The 19,575-nt window shown below is 40.0% G+C and overlaps 1 protein-coding gene across 1 annotated transcript in view; it reads left to right on the forward strand.

Annotated features, from left to right (window-relative positions):
- The window catches only part of ngfra (nerve growth factor receptor a (TNFR superfamily, member 16)), a 64,671-nt gene that overhangs the window by 13,367 nt on the left and 31,729 nt on the right, over positions 1 to 19,575 (forward strand). Inside the window, exon 3 of the mRNA XM_088331977.1 lies at positions 18,429 to 18,791. Coding sequence (XP_088188103.1) covers positions 18,429 to 18,791 — 363 coding nt within the window. The remainder of the gene's footprint in view (positions 1 to 18,428; positions 18,792 to 19,575) is intronic.

The following is a 19,575-nucleotide window of genomic DNA, read 5'->3' on the forward strand; positions in this document are numbered from 1 at the left end:
TAATTTATTCATATCCATCCATACTTTTAGGTTAATTAATTCACGATAAATACAGGTTACCAAATCAATATAGTTATCATTTGAATAGAAGATGTCAGTGTTGTCTGCAAATATTACTATTTTCAATAGTTTTGAAACATTAAAAATATCGTTAATATATAAATCGAATAACTTTGGTCCCAGGATAGAACCCTGTGGTACTCCACAACAGATGTCCAAATATTCAGATGAAAACTCTCCCATTTTTACATATTGCTTCCTCCCTCTTTCCAGTTTTTTTAATAGCATATTATGATGAATCGTATCAAATGCTTTTTTTAAGTCAATAAATACCCCAACTGCGTATCTCTTTTTTTCTTGCTATGGGTGATTTCTTCTACTGCATCAATAATAGCCATTGTTGCCGATCTGTTTGCTCTAAAACCATATTGACTTTCATTAATCAATTTATGTGTATCTACAAATTGTTCTAGTCAATTCTTGTAAATTCTCTCTAATATTTTAGAGAACTGAGGAAGCAGAGATACCGGTCTATAGTTTGTAAAAATGTGCTTGTTTCCATTTTTGTATATTGGTATAACCTTTGCTATTTTCATTCGATTTGGAAATTTGCCTGTTAGAAATGATAGATTACAGATGTAGGTCAATGGTTTCACAATGCTATTTATAATTTGCTTAACTAGTACCATTTCGATGTCAAAACAATCCATAGACGTTTTGTTTTTATAATTGTTGACGTCTAAGATCTCTGATTCTGTAACCCTAGATAAAAACATGGTTTTCTAGTTCATTTTTATCAGTGACTCAAATTGCTTACTACTGCACTCTGGGATATTTGCAGCTAGCTCTGGTCCAACATTTACAAAATAACTATTGAAATCCTCCACAACTTGATTTAAATTTTAATTTTCACTGTTCTTATCAATAAAATGGTTTGGATATGCATTTCTTACATTCTTTCCCTTTATTATACTATTTAATATATCCCAAATACCTTTTATATTACTTTTGTTATTATGTAATAAATTGGTATAGTATCATTTCTTGCTCGCTCTTATTATTCCTGTCAATTTGTTTTTATACTTTTTATATCGGGATTCGGCTTCCTCAGTTCTTAGTTTAATAAATCGTATTTATAAGGTGTTTTTTTTTTCTTACAAGCATTATATAAACCCTTAGTTATCCATGGATGCTTTACGGATTTATTCTTAATATTAGTTTGTCTCATTGGACAGTTTTTGTTGTATTTGTTGGTGAATGTTTCCAAAAATATGTCAAACGCACGATCCACATCATCTGTACCATATATAGCATTCCAGCTTTGTTCAACTAAGTCCTCATAGAGTGATATAATAGTCTCTTCAGTTCAAACTCGTTTGTAAACATATTCCCTAGTCGATTCTTGTCTAGTAACCATTTCATCATACACTGTAAATACTGGTAAGTGATCAGAAATGTCCCAAACCAGTAATCCGCTGATGTTTGTAAATTCAATATTATTTGTAAATATATTGTCAATGAGTGTTGCACTGTGTGAAGTGATTCTACTAGGCCTTAATATAGTTGGGTACAAACTCATACTGTACATTATATTAATATACAGTGCATCCGGAAAGTATTCACAGCGCTTTACTTTTTCCACATTTTGTTATGTTACAGCCTCATTCCAAATTGTATTAATTTAATCTCTTATCTCAAAATTCTACACAAAATACTCCATTATGACAATGTGAAAACGTTTTTTCTTTTACTTTTTTTGAATTTATTAAAAATAGAAAACTAAGAAATCACATTTACATAAGTATTCACAGCCTTTGCTTAATACTTTGTTGATCCACCTTTGGCAGCAAATACAGCCTCGAGTCTTTTTGAATATGATCCCACAAGTTTAGCACACCTATCTTTAGGCAGTTTTCCCCATTCTTCTTTGCAACAAGTCTCAAGCTCAATCAGGTTGGATGGGAGACGTTTGTGCACAGCCATTTTCAGATCTCTCCAGAGATGTTCGATCAGATTCAAGTCTGGACTCTGGCTGGGCCACTCCAGGACATTCACTGAGTGGTTCTAAAGCCAATCTTTTGAGATCTTGGCTGTGTACTTTGGGTCGTTGTCCTGCTGAAAAATGAACCTTCGCCCCAGCCTCAGGTCAAGAGTGCTCTGGAGCAGGTTTTCATCCAGGATATCTCTATATATTGCTGCATTAATTTTTCCTTCTATCCTGACTAGTCTGCCAGAAAAACATCCCCACAGCATGATGCTGCCACCACCATGCTTCACTGTAGGGATGGTATTGGCCTGGTGATGAGCGGTGCCTGGTTTCCTCCAAACATGGCGCCTGGCATTCACACCAAAGAGTTCAATCTTTGTCTCATCAGACCAGAGAATTTTGTTTCTCATGGTCTGAGAGTCATTCAGGTGGTTTTTGGCAAATTCCAGACGGGCTTCCATGTTCTTTTTACTAAGGAGTGGCTTTCGTCTGGCCACTCTACCGTACAGGCCTGATTGGTGGATTGCTGCAGAGATGGTTGTCCTTCTGGAAGGCTCTCCTCTCTCCACAGAGGAACGCTGGAGCTCTGACAGAGTGACCATCGGGTTCTTGGTCACCTCCCTGACTAAGGCCCTTCTTCCCCGATCGCTCAGTTTAGAAGGCCGGCCAGCTCTAGGAAGAGTCCTGGTGGTTCCAAATGTCTTCCATTTACGAATAATGGAGGCCACTGTGCTCATTGGGACCTTCAAAGCAGCAGAAATTTTTCTGTATCCTTCCCCAGATTTGTGCCTCAAGACAATTCTGTCTCGCAGGTCTACAGACAGTTCTTTTGACTTCATGCTTGGTGTTTGTGCTCTGACATGCACACTCAACTGTGGGACCTTATATGGACAGTTGTGTGCCTTTTCAAATCATGTCCAATCAACTGAATTTACTGCAGGTGGACTCCAATTAACCTGTAGAAAGATCTCAAGGATGATCAGTGGAAAAAAGATGTACCTGAGCTCAATTTTGAGCTTCATGGCAAAGGCTGTGAATACTTATGTAAATGTTATTTCTTAGTTTTCTATTTTTAATAAATTCAAAAAAAGTAAAAAAAAACTTGTTCACATTGTCATAATGGAGTATTTTGTGTAGAATTTTGAGATAAGAGATTGGAATGAGGCGGTAACATAACAAAATGTGGAAAAAGTGAAGCGCTGTGAATACTTTCCGGATGCACTGTAGCCATCAGTGTTTTTACGTTTGTTTGGATTCAGTAGATCGATGTTAAAATCTCCACAGATGAATAGTGATTTGTTGCCTATTGTTGAATATGTTTTTTTCAGCCCAGTTTGTGAAGGTTTCAAGATTGGAGCCCGGTGATCTATATAGACAACTGACTATAATATTTCTAATTGTAAGACATTCAGGTAAATCATCAATTACAAATGACATATTTTGTATTATCTTCGATTTGAATCTTTTGTGCACATATATAGCTACTCCTTCTCCTATTTTGTTTGTTCTACAGTAAAACTCGGATAAGTCGGATCCAGATGGACCGGTCATTTTCATCCGACTTATCCGAGGATCCGACTTATCCGAGGTCGCAAAATTTCGAACTAAGAAGAAATTTAACTCTTAGAAAAGTGCATACTTGTATATGTAAAATGAAATACCAAGCAATGATATCTTGTAACATGAACGTGATTTATTATCAAAAAAGTTCTTAAAATGAACATGAACATGGTTGATATGAACTATGGTTAATAATACACTGTATATGAACTGGTTATGTAATTTTATCCGTACGATTCATCGTCCGTTAGATTCGTAAGTCTGTTAGGTTCGGAGTTACATTGTACTCATTTGAAAAAGTCTGTAATTTTGGTTTGTTGCATAGATAACTGGGATTGTTTCAGCAGCAACGTCTCCATCTGATCGGCAAGGTCTTCGAGTTCTGGGCATGCAGCAAGGCCGTAATACCTCAAAGTGCGCAGTGCACTGTAGGCGTCGTTGAGTTTCGGGGGCGGTCTTTCAACGTCCATTTGCTCATCCTCCTCCTCGTCACCTTCCTCCGCTGAAGGATCACGAACGACTTCAACAATTTGTTCATCTGTTAATTCCTGGACAGTTTCTACATTGTCGTCTACGCAGAGATAATCATCAGGGTTACTTGGAACTGCCTCTCCAAACAAGTCTCGTAGTCGCGACCATATGTTCCGGAAGTTTGTCACTTCCTCTTCTGAAGTGTCCTCCACGACCTCTGGTGATTCGTCACGGACTTGATCGTCGGTTCCTACATCGTCAGCGATCTCTGCAGGTCTCTCAAAACCAGCTTTTCGGTAACAGTTTTCGATGGTCTTGGCAGTCACTCGCTTCCACGCAGACTTAAGTGCGATTACTGCGTCCAAAATCGTCCATGAGAACGGAGGAGCGTTATCATCTGTTGCCTCAAGTCTTCGCAATGCCAGTGTACGTCTGTAGAAATACTTCAGGTTTTTTATGATACCCGAGTCCATCGGCTGGGTGTGCGAAGTGGTATTTGGTGGTAAAAACACCAATTCGATATTGTTCAGTTCAATGGTTGGATGCGCCGGACAATTATCCACCACAATAACGATCTTCCTCTTTTCGAACGCCATCCTCCTGTCCAACTTTTTCAGCCAAGCTTCAAACAACGACGACAGCATCCAAGCCTTCTTGTTGGCCTCATACAGCACCGGAACTTCTACGTTTTTAAAGGCTCTCGGTTTTTTACTTTTTCCGATAACCAGCAACGGCAACTTATCAGTACCGTCCATATTGGAACCCACAAGCACTGTCAGTCGAGATTTTGGTTGTTTCGCACCGTGATGAGATTGTCCAATAAAACCGATGGAATTATCCGGCAAAAGCAGCCAAAAGAGGCCCGTCTCGTCCGCGTTATAAATATCCTTTGGCTCATAATTCTTGAGTATTTCTCGCAGTTTTCCGCTTTTCCATTCTTCAACAACCTCTGTATCCACTCCGCCCGACTCCCCGGCTTTAGTAATCCGCCCAAGTCCATATCGTTTTTTGAACCTGTCGATCCACGCTGGTGCAAGTTCAGCCGATTCCGGTGAAAACTGTTGGCGAAATTTGTTAGCTTGCATTAGCATCATTCCACAGTCAATTCTGATTTCAGGCCTCGATGATTTTTGACGGAACCACAAAATCAGTGCTTTGTCGACATCTGGATGATCATTTACCCTCTGCCTTTTAGCGGTCGGAGCTCTAAAATCTGTCGCACACATATCTTTTATCTTCTTCTTGCTTTTCAGAATGTCGCTCAAAGTTTGAGGGCTCATTCCAAACTTCGCCGCGATGTCTTTTTGCTTCATGTGCTGATTCTTTTCTTGGAATTCAATGATAGCGAGCTTTTCTTCATACGTTCTAGTCTTGAGACTCCTGCCTTTGGTTTTAGAACTTGAGGCCATCGCCACACCGTAGACCGCACAGACCGCAAGGAAGTCCAAAGAAATTCACACAAACAATGGGATTATGATTACGAGGCTTTGTTCTATGACCGCGTGCTGTGATTGAGAGTGCTATCATTCAACACTGAGGAGGAGTTTGATGAATAGCCTCTGCCAATCACGGAACGCCACGTCACATCAAGAAATCTTCCCGGAAAATCTGGGAGGGCAGATTTGGGAGATGTCCTAGGCGACCTGATACCGATCCGACTTATCAGAGGCGAAAACCATTAAAAAGGGTCAATTGTACGGAAAAATCCATCCGACTTAGGCGAGGATCCGACTTATAAAATCCGACTTATGCGAGGTGTAATACTACAGAAAAGCCTAGAGAACAAACGTTCCACGCAATTTGTCCGACTTATCCGAGAATCCGACTTATGCGAGTCCGACTTATCCGAGTTTTACTGTATTTACATAGTTCAAATTATAGTCGTTTGATTCAAAATTAACTCCCCTTTCCTCACTGAACCACGTTTCAGAAACTTCAATCACACTAAAAGGGGTTCTCAAAGTGCTCTAAGCATTCTGTGACATGTTCAAAATTTGTGTACATGCTTCTACTGTTAAAGTGAATGAATCAAAATTTCCCTTCAGATTTAACAAAAGTATTATATTCATTTCCAGTATAATATTTGCAATTGTCTGAGCTAGTTGATAGAAATTTGGGGTAAGGATCGAAGTCATCTAATTTTGAATTATTGGAGTCAGTGTGATCAATAACGCTCAGTTCCGCTAGATCATGGCCTAATATATTATGATAGCTTTTTTATAGTGATGTGTAATAAAGGTGTCCATGTTGTCAGTCCAGGATGCCATTGTTTCATTTGAATCCATCATTGTCTGAGATTGTCCAGTGTCATGGGTATTTATCGCTCTATTCAGGCCTTCAGGCCAATCTGTCCAGCTCCTGCATTTCTCGAATCCAAAGTATTTTTGCTTCTTCTGGAGTGCCGTTTAACTTTATGTATAATCTACAGTTTGAAGTACAGGTTAACATTACAAACATGTTTTTCACTATATTGCATTAGCGCACTGGGGTGAACAAAAGCAGTCATAAATTCTTGTTGGCAACACAGGCTGGGTCAAAACACATTTGAAAAAGGTTTAGAAGCAATCGAACACTCTAAATTCCCAACTTCGGTGTCAATTACTTGTTGAATAAGTGATCTACTTCGAAAATACGGCTTTAATCAACACTCTTTTAGCCTGTGTTCAGGCAGTTGCATTGTTGTTGTTTTTTTCTTTTGTTTGTCTTTTTAATAGTGGTTCTAAACATTTCAGAGCAAGTTATTATACAATTAACTTGGAATCCTTATTAATCTAACATTCATTTAGTCTGTTTCTTGGAACACCACTGTTTCTAATTTTAACAAGTGGGATGTTCCGAATTTCTTAGGAATGTTAACTCATGAGATTTTTTTATGAAAATAAATCTGTTTTTAATAATGTTACTACAACAATTTCTTGCTTTCACTAAGAAGAGTGGTTCAGAGAAGTGCAGTATATCTAAAGTGTACTCATTTACTTGAGTAGTACGTTTAAAAGTATACATTTAAATAATAACATTTATAACATTGACCCCTCAAAGGTATGAAAATGAATTCTAAAACAAACTTAGTGTGTAATGGAAAAAAAAATTACTCCCTCTCTCCCCATATATATATATATATATATATATATATATATATATATAATATATATGTGTGTGTGTGTATACAGTAGGGTGGCACAGCAGAGTGGTTAGCGTCCACGGCACAGTTCTGAGGTCATGGGTTCAAATCCAACCACCAGCTTACCTGTTTAGAGTTTGCTTGGTTTCTCAGGGGGAGCGTGTGCTTAAGTACTGCTCAGCTGAGAATGGTTGTTCCTATTATAGATAGAACTTAAAGCTTCTTTAAACTTCTGCAAAGAAACCCAAGTGCTATTTATTTTAATATTGTATTTTTAGCTTTGCCTTAAACAGCTCGTCCGTGGCTATTATTTAAAGTAAAAAAACAGCAACTAAGTTCTCTGGTCGATTTATGGTAGGCAGCAAAGGAGTGGTTTGCATGCTTTAATTAACCAGTAAGTTTGTCATCGAAACAATAGTGCAATGCATAGAAGTAGAATAACATTTAGCACAAACGAAACCCTCCAAGTAAGTCACCATGTATACATTTTTACTACCAAAGAACACTGTTTTGGCTCTTTCGCGCCAAACTAAAAACAGTGACGCAAAATCCTTCTTCATTTAAACTGCTAGCTTCTATCTTAATATTAGAATTATGAACAAAATAACACAAACATATGAAATGTTGTGCATTCACTTTGTTTAGCTGTTATGGTACACACCACTTCCTTATAAGAATATTATTTTGTATATGAAGCAGGGGACACCAACTTTTTTTCAAGCTGAAAGGTATTTTTTGTTATTTATTAGTGCAAAAGGCAGACCATTTAATATGCATTTCTAAAGCAACAATTTATCATGTTCTTACTATGTTATACCACGTAAACATGGGAAATAGGGTTAAATAGACTTTGTCAACCTCTAAAAAAATATTTTACGAGGAAATCACAACAAATCAGCACTTTTCAGAAATAGTTAGCAGGCATCTCAACTGTCCTCAGGGGGCACCCTGGTTCCCGCGGGGAACATTTCGAAGACCCCTGGTTCAGCAAATATTGTGTGAAGCCAAATTGGTCGGAGTGAGTCTTCTTCTGTAATTTTTTTGCAATTTTCCACTTCGATAGTGTTGCAGCGCCACTCTGTGTGTGGCGGGTCTAATGCAATTTAAGGATGAATTTGTCTCTTATTAGATGTGGTTGACTTAAAACCCAAACAAACTAATGCTACTTCTAAGACAACAGCTGCTTGTCTTTCTGGTTAGTAGCCAACAAAACAAGCAATCGATCTGCACTGTAAATTCTGTTATTCTTTACTCCTTCTGGGATCATTAAAAAGATGGACCGCTCTCTCGACTGTAAAAGATTCATGACCTTGAACAGCCTGACTTTTGTTTTAAATTCACATGTGTATCATATTCCTCCTACTTGTGGCTATAAATTTTAGTCGATGATTCTGTGTTTATTCTCGACCCTTTTCCCAATTGGGCAGAAACCTTAACCGCTTCCTCGCTCTTCTGCCGGCTATATTTTAATTTCTCTATTCAGAAAAGCTTCTTCACTCTCCTCCTCATCCTCCCTGTTGCGATGACTCATCCAACTGTACCGGTGGATAAATGGGTATTAGGAAAATGCTCACCTGAGGGCCAGCTTTGCTCATTTATACTGCATACTGTTACATGAATGCAGCTTTGCAGAATCAGTCTGCCACTAATTAAACACAATCTCCAATGAACAATTACAGTGACCCCTGATGATTTTTTCCTGGGGAAGATAACAAAGAACGATTTGTTGAAAAACCTTTTCTTCAATTCCATTTCCGTTATTTTCGAATCTTGCCCTTTTGACATAGTATCCAAACACTATCTCTTGCTAGCGGCAAACTAAGGGATGCGATGCGTCTAAGCATAATAAAGGGTTGAGACATAAAAACAGAAAGCTAACATTTAAGGAGATCGGCTGAGGCTAACATTCACATTATTTACCCAAAATATAAGCCAACCCCACGGCAAACGTTCCCTCTAACCTTGTATGGGTTTTAGTCACACAAATTCTGTGAGTATTTCTGGTAACCATAGTGAGCAAGTTCAGTAACGCTACTCAGAGTCAAGTCAAGTCAAGTCATGTTTATTTGTATAGCCCTTAATCACGAAGAATCTCAAAGTGCTGCACAGACCGCAGATTATTGAAAACCACTGACTATTATTACACCACCCCCTGATCTAAAGCCTACATGAGGGCAAGGAAAAACTTAAAAACCTCAACATGGGGAAAATGAAGAAACCGTGAGAAGGGACCGCACATGAGGTAATCCCCCAGGCTGCAATGGATGTTGCAATAATAAATAATACACAGATATTGTCAACATAACATATAGGTTATTCATATGCTATAGAATAGAAGTGTGTTTTAAGCCTGGATTTAAACACTTCCACTGAGGTTGCAGATCGAATCTCAGGGGGAAGAGCATTCCACAGCACCAAACCTCTATGTCGAAAACCTGAGCTAAAATCAGGTTACATTACGTTAAGTTCCAGGTAACTCTCATTTGTGTTGTCCAATTTGTATGAATTTGTCAATATACTATTGGACAGGCATCAGAAATCAGTTGTTTTCCAACAGGTTTTGCATGATGTTTTTATGTTTAAAAAATTAGCTTTTTATGTCAATATATCTTTTTTCGCCCTGGTTTAAGAGGAATTTTCTGCAAGTCAAAACTCTACTAGGCTCTATTAGTATGCAATTTTTTGCCTGACTGGCAAAATGGGCTGGGTTTCCTACAGCAGGCGTCTGCAACCGTTTCTGTACCACAGACCAGGTCATTGTCTGACAATATTTTCACGGACAAGCCCGGCCCAAGGGTGGAATTGTACTTTTTCCAACATAATAGTTCCAATAATAATAACAACAATTACAACATTTGAAATGATAACAACATTAAAAATAATATTAAACAGCGTAAATCCAGGTTCTGGAACATTTAAATGTCCTCATAGCATCACACCAAAATCGCATGCAATTATTTTTCCAAACTGCTTATACTATCAAGGGTCTTGGGGTGTTGGTCTCATCTACATTTTTTTAACGTGAGAGAAAACTGGAGTGCCTGGGAGAATAGGGAAGGCATGCAAACTCCACACATGGAGGCTTGTAGCTGGAATGTAGTCCAGTACCTCTGAACTGTGAGACATACGTGCCAATAACTACACACTATGGTCACTATCGTAACGTTTAGCATTTAACATCAAGTCCCTCCGCATGCTAAGTAATTTAAAAGGAGAACTCTGAAAATGAACCAATTTTGCGAAAAGCTTATTGGTGTTGTGTGGTCCCGGTGTCGTGTTCTTGACTTACGGCTCCATGCATCTTCCTTGCCTAAAGTTTGGCTATAAGCGAAAATGTTTGGTTTGATTAATCCTTCACTGTAGTTTTGGCAGGCGGGAATCCTTTTTTCCAATATGACAGTTTCACCGCCCGACAGGCAACTAAGCCCAACCGTGCGAACAACACTGATTTTAATCCCAACGTACCGCTTCAAGTTCAGTCCGAAACTTAGCAGTATCCGGTACCAAAGTACCCATGGCCCGATCTGGTCTGCGTCCCAGTGGTTCTATAGAACTATGCAAGTAGATTGTGCTTTTTGCCTCTTATTCAAGTTGAAAATTTAGTGAAAACACAATGGTTGGCTCTATTGGAAAGCAAGACACCCGAGGGTTGAATCTGCTCATTCATTGTGCATATTGTTACATGAATGCAGCTTGCTATCTGCTTGCCGCTAATTAAACGCCTACATGAGCTTTTCAGGAACAATCATTCTCAGCTGAGCAGTACTTAAGCACACGTTCCCCCTGAGAGGTTACTTCCAATTTTCTGCGGCACGCGGCCAGTGAAAGCCTTCATGGGGCTGTGCTCCACAGGGAGCGCCACCAAATGGCGCAACTCACCTGCACATGCTGCTGAAGTGCTTGACTGAATCATTGATGAACAGCAGAGTGCAAAATTTCCTGTTTGGCAGCCAATCTTTAGTTACCGCAGAGACATTTATTCCCACTTCCTCCTGGTGTACCTCCCTACAAGCCCCTCTCCCGCATGACCGCCGGCCCCCCTTCACCCATCGAGCGGCAGCATCAGCACCGTTGAAATATTAATCAGCTATCTTTTCTTTCTCTTTCGTCTTCAGCACTAGAAAACAGACAGGTCAGCACAGTGATTGGGAATCATTTGGATTTGTAGACAAAAGTGGAAGCGCAAAGGATCAAGAGACGTAGGAAATTCTCAAACTACTTCTGAACATGTCCTACCACAATTTACGTGGAGGCAATCCATTGTTTAATTAGTTTGTCCCATTTTTTTTCCAATGTTACACCATTGAAATTGTAAAAAAAATCAAATTAGGCGTCCATTCCATCTGCAGAGGACATTTCCTCTACGCTACTAGTGTTATTTACTGTCCTTTTTTCATGTATTTTTTAGGCCAGACATTTTTTAAGTTATTCCAGCATACTGCGCACTGTTGTGCCAGGAATGTGTGCGGAGTCTATGTGGCACCCTGTGTTATTGTGTTTTATTAAGAAACATAAGGATTAGGAAAAACTAAAATTCTAGACACATCATTAGACATTCATTCATTAGCAGTGTTGGGACTAACACATTACAAAAGTACATTTTTACTCTCTTCTGTAAATGTTCTGCATTTATATAGCATTTTTCAAGTCACTGAAAACCCCCCAAAGGACTTTACAATGTGCTTCACACTTACCCATTCACACACACTCAGACACCGACAACAGCGTCAGCCATGCAAGGCAAGTACCTGCTTACCGGGGCATTAGGGATTCAGTGTCTTCCCCAAGGACACTTCGACATGTAACAGAGGAGCTCGGAATAGTACCTGCGACCTCTTGATGCCAAGACGAACGGTTTACCTCCTGAACTACTGCCGCCCTAAAAAAAGAGTAGTGTACTGTAATACGCTACTGTTCAATTTTGTCATTCAGCTGTAGTAACAATATGGTGTTTTACTCTGCCCAAAACGAAGATGGAAGAGATTCTAGTCAATCATTTCAGGGATGAAAACCCTTCTTCACTTTGGGAGAGTTCCTCTCTTATCCTATTCCTGCATGAGGGATTTGTTTTTGACATTGACAAAAAAATGGCACTCAATTCTGTTGTCATGTTTCCAACGTTTTCAAAAACATATTTGCCCCGCAAAGTTCCCGGATCACCCCTCCCCCCCAAAAAAAACACTTGTCGAAGCCACCTAGAGGTTGCAAACACTCTTAAAAGTTGCATTTTTTAGATTAAGCCCGACTTATAACTCAGGTGAACTGTCAGTCAGGATGATGAGGATTTTAAATGACAAACTGCCTCATTTTCTAACAGCAGGGACTAAAACCCTCAACAACCAACTTGAGAGGCTCATTGTTGCATTATTGATGAGACTAATGGCTCTCCAATATGGTTTAAAGGAGGCTGCGGAGAAGGGGAAACACCCACCCATACGAACCCAAATATACTGCATTCCACTTCTTGGTGCTTTTTTCAACAAGAATATGTGGTCTTTTCAAAGCAACGCGTTTGTAATGGAGCTTGGCAGACCACCTTGCCTCTGATGCCTAGTCAAAAAATTCTGACTGCATTCCCGGATGCCCATTTTCCCTTTACCTGGGCCTATGAAAAGCTGATTCTACAAAGTTTTTTGAAAATATCAGCCCTGTTCACTAGGTGCTTGCGGTGTCGGCGTTGGAATAATTTGCAACACGTGCTCCAGAGTAGCCCAACTAGGACGGTGCAGTCGACCATTTGCACCCTATAAACTGCTGTTACTCAACATGACACTCCCATGTGCAGTCTAACACATTCACATCTGATACTGTTACTTCTGTTACGACACCGCAAGCTCAGTGTGTTTATGATTGAAACCACTGCAAGAAGATAAGCAGTTTTTGAAAAGCATTTAACCAGCGGAACAGACAGGCGCCACGTATTTTTCTTTTTTCCATGCACCTTCATTAAAGGGACAATAGTAATTTTTGACAACTAGACGGCGCTGTATTGTGCTATGCAACCGAGGAAGAGTGCTGCAAAGCCCAAAGAAGAGTCCAAACTAGCGTGACTTAACGTGACTAAACCGCAACAGTTCCCTTCTCATATTTTGCGCAGGCTCACAGAAAGTTTTTTTGTTTTTGGGGGTTACACTTGACAGCAAGATAATGGAGAGTCGTGGACAATCATCAGCTCCCTCTCAGTGAGCCTCATGTTATGTTAAATACATACGAATTTCTTTACTTCAGGTTTTAAAAAAAAGTTATTAAATGTTGCACCCTTTACATCGTAAAAGAAAATCACACACACAAAAAAACAAAACTCCATTAAAAGGCCACTATATAGTTAGCCCAAATGTAAGGGGAAATTATTTTTACGCGAATTATGCCGAAACATGCCTTACATTGTAATATTTTATAGATGATTTGCTAAAAATAAATAAAATACAGACAAAAAAAAAAACAATCTCACAAATTCCCAATTGTACAAAATGAAATATTGGATGCTATAAAATTTGTGCAAGGTAGTTAAACCATCACATTAACAACAAAACAAATCATTTTTTTTCCATTTTCACATAAAAATAAACAATTTGTTGACTATTGTTATATTGTAAATTGGGGTACTGAATTGAAAACCTAACAAAGAAAGCCCCAAAACGAGATGCTAAAAGACAGTGTTATCATCTGGCAGTTATAATCATAATTTTTTTACGGGAGCAGCCCATTAGATAGATTGCAATATAAGCGGCAAACTGGACCAATCAATTTATGGGACAGGACTAAGGAGTGATGTTGGAACCAGGGGACCTGACAGGCAAAATGCCAGTCACCATTTTTTTTAATAAGTAGTTAATATGTGAAAATTGCAAACAGTAGAACACTGCACAGAAGATGAATTCCTAAACATGACTGTATTTTCTGCACTATAAGGTGCACCTGCAAACCCAAATTTGCCCGAAAATGTGAAAGCGTGCCTAATAATCCGGTGCACATTATGAAGAGCAGAACACAGCGGATAGGATAAGTAGTGCATACAGTAAATAATGGGATGCGTTACAATACAAAGTATTACAATAGGATTGTATTTTGAGCATTGATTGATAAAATCATAAGACATGGCTGACCCACATTGCAAAATATTGTATGCACCGAGAATCGTAATGATGGTGAGAGGGCCTACGAGTTACCACTAGAGCACTAGTGGTGCAAATGACATGCGACAAGTACTTGGACATTATCTCATTATCACACTATTTTTACATGGTTCCACAACCCTGTTTTGCTTAGTGCTACACTTCTTCACCAATTAATGTTAAAGAATGGAGAAAACAGAAATGCTTTCAACAAAATACTATACAAGCTTTATGTATGCATACATATTAAACGGAGAGGTCGTTGACGTACAGATGAAGAAGTGGAGAGATTATTTGACATATCAGAATGCACGATGCAAACCCAGTTTTATGGCGCCGCAAAAATATTGTGATAATGACAGTGTTCATTTTACCTCTGAAAAGTGATGGGTCCCGGGGACTCGCATGCTCAAAAATCAATGGGTCCCAACAGAGATCTATGGGTCCCCAAAATTTAGTGTTATCGAGGTGGAAATTGTAAATCGGCGACAAATTTATAATATAAATTTATATATTAATTCAGTTTTAATCATCACAGTTTATTGGTAATACAAATCAGTTATCACTTCAAGATTTCTCAGTTCACAACAATATTGTACATCATACAAATGATATTGCTGAAATAATTATATTAATCTATATTTTTATTTAGTTTTAATCATCACAGTTAATTGGTAAAACAAAGCAGTTATATCTTCAGAATTTTCAGATATATTCTTCGTGGTTTGCTGTCCCGCCACAGTTGTCATGCCTTCTCAAGGTCCAATCCATTATCATCCTCCTCATAGCGTCACCAGGAATATAATTTAGTCCATTTTGGCAGAAAAGTCCTTTTCTTGCTAGGAGTATTCTTTTGTCGTCAAATCGTTCGCTTCAACACACGTGTTTTCCTTGCCTCCGTGATCTTCCGAAGAATTTCTTCGCCGTTTTTTCGTGCCGGAATTTTTGCCGTTCTTATCACTTTCTGCATTATGCTTCGACTTATTAATGACACTGAAGAAATGACCAATTTTGTGTCGATTTTCACATAATACTAACTGTCTTGCTTGACATGAATGAGGTTTATTATAAAAAAAAACTTAAAAAAATAAGTAGCTTGGACGTTCACTGTAGAAGGAAAAAATACATGCAATATAATTAAGTAAAATAATACATTTTCTTATTCAAATGATTATTCCTTTTCTGCATTGAATTATTTTTGGTAATATACTGATTAAAGGGATAACCACAAACCTGTCTTTTTTAATTTTCTCCTTTTATATTTTTTCTTAACTTCTCTATACAACATAATAATTCGTAACACAATGCATCGAAGCAAGTGAGCCGTTTGAGAGCCGGCTCTCTTTAATGAGTTGAGCCGAAAAAGCCAGTTCTCTATAAAGAGACGGACCAACAAGATCTCGTATGGACGTGCAGATGAAAACTCAAACCGCGAGACCAAAACAACAATGGCGGATCTGCCTGACGAAAAGTTTCGAGTGCGGTAAATCTTTGTTAAAAAAAAAAGGTAATCGGGTAATAATGACAATTTTGTGTCAAAAAAGTTGCATCCCAAGGACGTTGATTTGAGACGATGTGTCCCCAGCAAAAATGATGCGTCTAGATAGATAGATAGATAGATAGATAGATAGATAGATAGATAGTTAGATAGATAGATAGATAGATAGATAGATAGATAGATAGATAGATAGATAGATAGATAGATAGATAGATAGATAGATAGATAGATAGATAGATAGATAGATAGATAGATAGATAGATAGATAGATAGATAGATAGATAGATAGATAGATAGATACTTTATTCATCCCCGAAGGGAAATTCACATTTCCAGCAGCATCCCTTCGCTGAGAACAATACAATAATAAAACAAAAAGAATACAATATACAAATACCCAGTGTGACGTGCAAATGCCCACTGTAGCGTATTATATAGAATAACTAAATAGTGCTACACAGAATACATATTGCAATAAGATTCGGTAATATGCAATGTAGGTGGTGTGGTTTACTGTGGGCTTTTACTCTGCTGGGTAGAGTTAAAGAGCCTCATGGCATGAGGAAGAAAAGATCTCTTCAGTCTGTCCGTAGTACAAGACAGTGACAGCAGTCTGTCGCTGAAACTGCTCCTCTGTCTGGAGATAATGCTGTATAGTGGATGCGATGGATTGTCCATGATTGACCGCAGCTTTTCCAGTGCCCGTCTCTCAGCTACTGTTATTAGGCTGTCCAGCTCTTTGCCCACAACAGAGCTCGCTTTCCTAGCCAGTTTATTGAGACGAGAGGCATCCTTCTTCTTGACGCTGCCTCCCCAACACGCTGTCGCATAGAAGAGGACGCTTGCCACAACTGTCTCATAGAATATTTTCAGGAGCTTTTTGCAGATTTTGAAGGAGGCCAGCCTTCTGAGGAAGTAAAGTCGGCTTTGCCCTTTCCTACATAGAGCTTCTGTGTTAGCAGTCCAGTCCAGTTTGTTGTCCAGCTGCACACCCAGGTATTTGTAGGTCTGGACAAATTCTACACATTGTCCTTTGATGGTTACAGGAACCGGGTGAGTTCTGGTTCTCCTGAAGTCCACCACCATCTCCCTGGTCTTGGTGGTGTTCAGGTGCAGGTGGTTTGCGTCGCTCCATCGGACAAAGTCCTGAATCAATTTCCTGTACTCCTCCTCCTGCCCATTTCTGATACATTCCTCGATCGCAGTGTCGTCGGCAAACTTTTGCACATGGCAGGACTCAGAGTTGTACTTAAAGTCCGATGTATATAGAGTGAATAGGAACGGAGAGAGCACGGTCCCCTGCGGAGATCCTGTGCTGCTAACCACAGTGTCCAATGTACAGCCCCCCTGTTTCACATACTGGGGTCTGCCTGTCAGGTAGTCAGTAATCCATTCTACAAGGTGTGAGCTAACTCCCATCTCTGTCAGTTTCCTACCCAGTAGCAGAGGCTGTATGGTATTGAAGGCACTGGAGAAGTCCAAAAATGTAATCTTCACAGCCCCCTTAGCCCTATCCAGGTGAGAGAGGGATCGGTGTAACATGTATACTATAGCATCCTCCACTCCCACCTTCTCCTGGTAAGCAAATTGCAGTGGGTCGATGGCGTGACGGACCTGTAGCCTCAGGTGGTGCAGCAGCAACCGCTCCATGGTTTTCATCACATGTGATGTCAGGGCGACCGGCCTGAAGTCGTTGAGTTCCTCAGGTCTTGATTTCTTTGGGACTGGGATGATGCAGGATGTTTTCCACAGCTGAGGGACCCTCCCCTGTTCAAGGCTCAGGTTGAAGATGCGCGGTAGAGGGTCTCCCAGCTCAGACGCACAGGCTTTCAGCAGTCGGGGGGATACTCCATCTGGACCAGCTGCCTTGCTGTTTCGCAGCCTTCTCAGCTCTCCACACACCTGGGCTGCATTTATTTTTATTGGGGGGATGTCTTCCATGCTAGTGTCCAGAGGGGGAGGGGGAAAACAGCTGCAGTACTCAGGGGTGAAGATGAGGCGGAGTGGTCAAACCTGTTGAAAAAGTTGTTCAACTGGTTGACTCGCCCCACATCTACATCCACAGCCACACCCTGCTTGGTGCTGCAGCCAGTAATTGTTTTCATCCCTTCCCACACCTCCTTCATGTTGTTGTTCTGCAGCTTTTTCTCCAACTTCCTACTGTACTGCTCCTTCCCTTTCCGGAGCTGGACTTTGAGCTCCTTCTGTACTCGTTTTAGCTCCTGCTGATCACAATTTTTAAAGGCCCTCTTCTTTTGGTTCAGAAGGTACTTGAAGAGGGCCTTTAAAAATGGACGCACGTCTAAGACGCACGGACGCGGGCAAACGAGAACACAGTAATGAGACAACTTCTATCGGTAACGCATTCAGCGCAACTATTTGAGTTGGTAGCATATGTTATTGCATTGCATCAATGTGTATATGTACACACGGAATCTCTTAATGTAGTTTCAATTTAATGTGCCTTATAGTCCAGTGCGCCTTATGAATGAAAATTATATGACAGAAGACTATTTTTTGAGGTGCGTCTTATAAGCCGGTGAGTCTTATAGTTAAAAAAATCCATTACCCTTTTCCAAACACTTCATCATCTTGTCCCGATTACATTTAAAAAAAATGTGTACTTAAATGGCCACAGAATTCACTAAATGACAAAATACCCCCTCTGGTTCCTAGGTGAAACTTTCTCTGAAAACTACAGCCACACCGAGCAGTGCCTCCCGTGCACCCAGTGCACGAGCCTGATGCGCATGGAGACCCCATGCACAGACTCCAATGACGCCGTCTGCGTTTGTCGCTACAATTTCTACTTGGACGAGTTCTCGGGACGCTGCGAGCCTTGTACGGTGTGCCTGGCCGGCGAGGGCGTGTTTGCTCAGTGCGAACATGACCACGACACGGTGTGCGAGGAATGCCTGGACTTCACCTTCTCGGACCGCGACAGCTTGCTGGACCCCTGCCTGCCCTGCACCATCTGCGACGACGAGACAGAGATCCAGCTGGCCCACTGCACGCCTGTTAGCGACTCCGTCTGCCATAGTAAGTACTCTTGCTGAACCAGAGGTTGAATCATTGAAACCTTTAAGACAGCCTTGGAGACCTGAAACCAAATTTCCACCAGCTACATGCAATCAGGGAGGCAAGTAAACACACACTGGCACAGCCTAAGAGTAGAAATAAATCAAACTATTTTGTGTTAGTTGTTTTTCATCTAACTCAACATTATTGGGAAATTATTTTTCAAAAGGGCTGAATTTTTACAATTCAGGTTCAAGTACGAAGAGGAGCCAAGCATAAGCTATGCCTCACAGTGGATTTAGATTACTAGAAGTGCCATGCAGTCAGGGGAGGCAGAAATATTTAAGGGTTATACTTATTTAGTGTTAAAGTTTTTCTCAATTCACATCACAATTTTTCGATTTTCTTTTTCAAAATCGCTGCTGGAAATGAACCGACGGGCATCAAAAACCCTTCACTCTTATCTTTTTCTAAACCTCATTGAGGAGAACTTGGAACCCCAATTGAGAGGCAAACTTGGTAGCAACAAACAGAGTTGAGGTGAAGATTGCCGGAAATCATGCTACGAAAGTTAAGACCAGCTTGAGGTTTCTGGAGGCTGTTTTTGTCCGACAGTTATCCTTTCACTAGACACACTAAAGGACTTAAGCGCAATTCGTTTCAAATCCACCCATTTTAATAGAGACACTCTCCAGAGTTGGCCTAATTTATGAGCCATTGTTTCGGACACAAAGCTCACTCTAACAAGTTTCAGAGATCATACAGATCTAAAGAGATGTCGATCAAAGTTTCCCAATGACAATGG

This window comes from Urocampus carinirostris, chromosome 1 (assembly GCF_059441175.1).
Source record: "Urocampus carinirostris isolate Australia breed hairy pipefish chromosome 1, RoL_Ucar_1.0, whole genome shotgun sequence".
Classification (NCBI taxonomy): Eukaryota; Metazoa; Chordata; class Actinopteri; order Syngnathiformes; family Syngnathidae; genus Urocampus; species Urocampus carinirostris.